The sequence below is a fragment of the Dipteris shenzhenensis genome, chromosome 10, assembly GCF_047967505.1.
Source record: "Dipteris shenzhenensis isolate YYH24624 ecotype China chromosome 10, Dip_SZ_1.0, whole genome shotgun sequence".
Taxonomy (NCBI): Eukaryota; Viridiplantae; Streptophyta; class Polypodiopsida; order Gleicheniales; family Dipteridaceae; genus Dipteris; species Dipteris shenzhenensis.
This window is the reverse complement of record NC_141605.1, coordinates 29,193,075-29,197,182: the sequence shown is the minus strand read 5'-3', so window position 1 is coordinate 29,197,182 and position 4,108 is coordinate 29,193,075. Positions and strand designations below refer to the sequence as shown.

Below are 4,108 nucleotides of genomic sequence, written 5' to 3'. Positions count from 1 at the left end.
AGTAATACATTTTATAAGGGGGTTATTGTCTTAAAAATACTTTAATTAAAGGATTATCTTTTAAAAATTAAAAAAAAGGAAACTTTTAGGCTACTAGACCTCTCTCTCTCTCTCTCTCTCTCTCTCTCTCTACGCCTCTTCCCCTCTGTCTCTCTCCCTACCTCAATTCTCTGTTTATCTAGATGTAGCAAGTTACGCTTTGGTCATTGTACGTTGTTTCATAGACCCGCTTGAGGTCCTTTATAAATGTTAATCTCTCTCTCTCTCTCTCTCTCTCTCTCTCTCTCTCTCTCTCTCAACCACCCTTGCGCAACCTCATACTCTCTCTCTCTCTCTCTCTCTCTCTCTCTCTCTCACACACACACACACGAGCACATGCACACACACACACACATGCACACGCACATACACACACACATGTGCGTGTGCGTGTGCACGCACGCGCACACACACACTCAGAGGACACACATAATACACATATACATATATCCACACAGTTTTAAAATTATAAGACTTTTCAATTCGTCATTCAGCCCATAGAGTACACAGGTGTTAATGATCAAACACAGTCTTAACAACAATCAATTAAAGATCACTTTGTATTATTTGTAAAGGTCTGTTCATGCATCTAACAATGCAAGCTACTATTTCAAACATCCTAAATAGGATCTTAAGCATTCTAGGATCTTGAGAATGGTCTCAAAATCCTATGTAATTGGTAATTCAAAGAATCTTAAAAGAGGATTTGGTTGGGTAATACGACCTAAGCGTTGGATGGGGAATCCCTTCTTCAAATGCTAGTGGGGCAACTTTTTTGCTTCAATATGGTGGCACGTATGCAAGCTTGCCTGCCATAAGCGCGGCTCAGGCGCGCGGGGTCTTGGCAGTTTGTAACCAATGTGAATTCAAAAAGTATTTTGCATTTTGCTAGGTAGGCAAATGCTCAAACTGCCGGAGAATCTCTAAGATTCCAAGAGTGGAGAATCTCCAAGATTCCAAGAGTGAGAATCTCCAAGATTACAAGTTGACTTGTATGAAGGCTCCATCTCTACATGGGAGCGCTTCTCCTCGAAATACAGGCCTCCCTCAAAGCAGAACATTGGACGAGCTCCCCCTCGCTCCATTGGGAGGGAGCCATTGAGGCAGTGGAGCGATAGTCCCTCAGTTTCCTAGCTTTAAATTTCCACGCACCTCAACAAGTTAGAGTTCAGGTACCTTTAAATTTCCATTTGAAGCATCGAGACACTTCTGGAGACTGGTTTTCACTGTGCTCACGCTTCGCAGGTAGGTTGAGGACAGCGCGGCAAGAGTACTTTGTGGATCCCTCCACGTGGTGGGACGTACGAAAGAGCAAAGTAAGTGTACCACAAAACCATTTGCACAGGTAAAGCTTGTAGACGTATTGGCTAGTCTGACGAGTCGCTGGTGAGGTTAACAGGCGAACCCGAGGGCTCTAGAATTTAAACATAAAATTACCAAGGAGTTGCTATGGATAGACAATCCAGGTTGGGTTGAAGACATGGTCCAGAAAACGAAGTAGATAATGCAGGGGCTCAAAGCATGCAATGGTCAGGCCCGGTCAAACTGCGAGGATCGTCGCTTGGTGGAAAGTGTCAGCAATTGCAAGGCCAGAGTTGGGTCTGGAGTACAGGTGAATGCATCTAAAGCACAAGAACTGCGAGACAACATTGGCTGGGGGATGCTTCGCTTAGAGGAGGCACTCACTTCTTTAGAAAGGGCACCCCAGCCCCCTTCCATTGAGAAATTTATATGCATTTCGAAGAAGTGCAGAAAAGAGAGAAATCCAGCCTTCGCCACAAGCGCTTGTATTCTTACATATGCAAAAATAGACTGGAAGCTCATAGAGCTCTTGGGAACCAACTCGTCCAGATGTTGGTGGAATGTGGAAGCATGTGTGATGCCCTGCAGGTTTTTAATAAGTTGATTGATCGAAATGAATATTGTTGGACTTATCTTATCATGGGCTATATTCGATGTGGCGAATCCTAGCAGGCTTTCAACCTCTACAAGCAAATGCAAGAGCATTGTGTACATCCTACCAAGTATACGTTTGTGGCTCTATTGAAGGCTTGTGCTAGGCTGAAAGACGCAGAAAGGGGACAACAAATACATGTGGAGATTGCCAGAAAAGGTTTGGAAAGTGACCCTTTTCTGGGTGCCACCTTGGTTAATATGTATGCCAAATGTGGCTTCCTTGCAGAAGCACGAAAAGTATTTGATGAGCTCCCAGTTCGAGATGTGGTCCTGTGGAGTGCATTAATTGGAGGATATGCGAACATGGGCAGGAAGCCCTGAACTGTTTGGAACAGATGAAACGGGTCTCCAGATGCTGGCACGTTTAGTCTCAGCTTGAAAGCTTGTAGCAGCTTAGGAGCCATCGACAAAGGCCAAGAAATACATGCCAAGATTGCCAGAAAGGGGTGGGAAATTGATCCTTTTCTAGGCAATGCCTTGGTCGATATGTATGCAAAATATGGCTCGCTTGCAGAAGTACGGGAAGTGTTTGACAAACTTCCAGTTCGAGATGTCTCCTGGAGCGCTAATAGCAGGGTATGCTGAACAGGGTCTTGGGGATGAAGCGCTAAACTTTTTCCAACAGATGCAACTAGAAGGAGTGTCTCCAGATGCTATCACGTTAGGTTGCAGCTTGAAAGCTTGTGGCAGTGTGGAAGCCATTGACAAGGGTCTGAGATATACATGCTGAAATTGTCAGAAAGGGTGTGGAAAGTGATCCTTTTCTTGGCAAGAGCTTGGTGGATATCTATGTCAAGTGTGGCATGCTTGCAGAACCACAGGAAGTGTTTGACAAGCTTCAAGTTCGAGATATTATCTCCTGGAGTGCACTAATGGCAGGGTATGCCCAACACAACCTTGGTGAGGAAGCACTGAACTGTTTGGAACAGATGCAACTGGAGGGGGTGTCTCCCGATGGTGTCACGTTTGTTTGCAGCCTGAAAGCTTGTGGCAGGGTAGGAGATGTAGACAAGGGCCAAGAAATACATTCCCAGGTTGTCAGTAGAGGGTTGGAGATTCATCCTTTTGTTGGCACCTCATTGGTTGATATGTATGCCAAATGCGGGTCACTTACAAAAGCAAGGGAAATGTTCAACAAACTCCCAGCTTGAGATGTAGTCTCATGGAACGCACTAATCGCAGGGTATGCCCAACAGGGTCTTGATGAGGAAGCTCTGAACTGTTTTGAACACATGCAACTGGAGGGAGTGGCTCAAGATGCTGTCACGCTTGTTTGCAGATTGAAAGCTTGTGGCAACATAGGAGCCATCAACAAGGGCCAAGAAATACATGATGAGATTGCTAGAAAGGGGTTGGAAAGTGATCCATTTCTTGGCAACACCTTGGTTGATATGTATGCCAGTTGGGGTTGTCTTGCAAAATCACAGGAAGTGTTTGAGAAGCTCCCTGTCTGGGATATAGTCTCCTGGAGTGCCCTAATCTTAGGGTTTGCCGAAAGAATGCGAGAAGAAGGCATAAATCCAGATGATTTCACATTCCTTAGTGTCCTTAATGTCTGCAGTCAGCAGGTTTAGTGAATAAAGGCCAAAAGTACTTTGGGGCCATGAGCAAAGATTATGGCATCAGTCCAACTATTGAGCATCTGACTTGCATGGTTGATCTCCTTGGCCGTGCAGGCCAAATACCTGAGGCAATAGCAACAGTGGAGAACATGCCTATGAAACCCAATATTGCGGTTTGGCATACAGTGTTGGGTGCTTGTCAGAAGTGGGGTAATGTGGAGCTTGGAAGACGGGCCTTTGAACATGCAGTGCAATTGGATGAAAAGGTTCCAGAAGCTTATGTCCTGATGGCTAACATCTATGCAGATGTTGAGGCAATGAGAGTGAAACAACAAACATGGGAGGATCCAGGACACAATGGGACTGAAGATGAGGGGATCGTACACACTCTTGCGGGCGGGGATACAAGGGAACAACAAACATGGGAGGATCCAGGACACAATGGGACTGAAGATGAGGGGATCGTACACACTCTTGCGGGTGGGGATACAAGGGATTCCCTAAGTCAGGACATATATGCAAAGCTAGAAGATACGCCCCTCAAAATGCAG

The 4,108-nt window shown here is 45.5% G+C and overlaps 1 protein-coding gene across 1 annotated transcript; it reads left to right on the top strand.

Annotated features, from left to right (window-relative positions):
- The first annotated feature begins 1,543 nt into the window (after positions 1–1,543).
- Positions 1,544–3,569, top strand: LOC147897660 (putative pentatricopeptide repeat-containing protein At3g11460, mitochondrial). The gene is made up of 6 exons (XM_087380086.1): positions 1,544–1,915; positions 2,014–2,262; positions 2,540–2,705; positions 2,809–2,913; positions 3,178–3,266; positions 3,423–3,569. The coding sequence occupies exons 1-6, from the start codon at positions 1,544–1,546 to the stop codon at positions 3,567–3,569; spliced, it is 1,128 nt and encodes a 375-aa protein (XP_087236212.1).
- Positions 3,570–4,108: the final 539 nt, after the last annotated feature.

Coding starts and splice junctions, on each gene's coding strand:
- LOC147897660 (XM_087380086.1), top strand. CDS start 1,544: ATGCAGGGGCTCAAAGCATGCAATGGTCAGGCCCGGTCAAACTGCGAG. Junction 1,916..2,013: donor GGTGGAATGTGGAAGCATGT/GTGATGCCCTGC, acceptor GAATCCTAGCAG/GCTTTCAACCTCTACAAGCA. Junction 2,914..3,177: donor TGGTGAGGAAGCACTGAACT/GTTTGGAACAGA, acceptor CACTAATCGCAG/GGTATGCCCAACAGGGTCTT.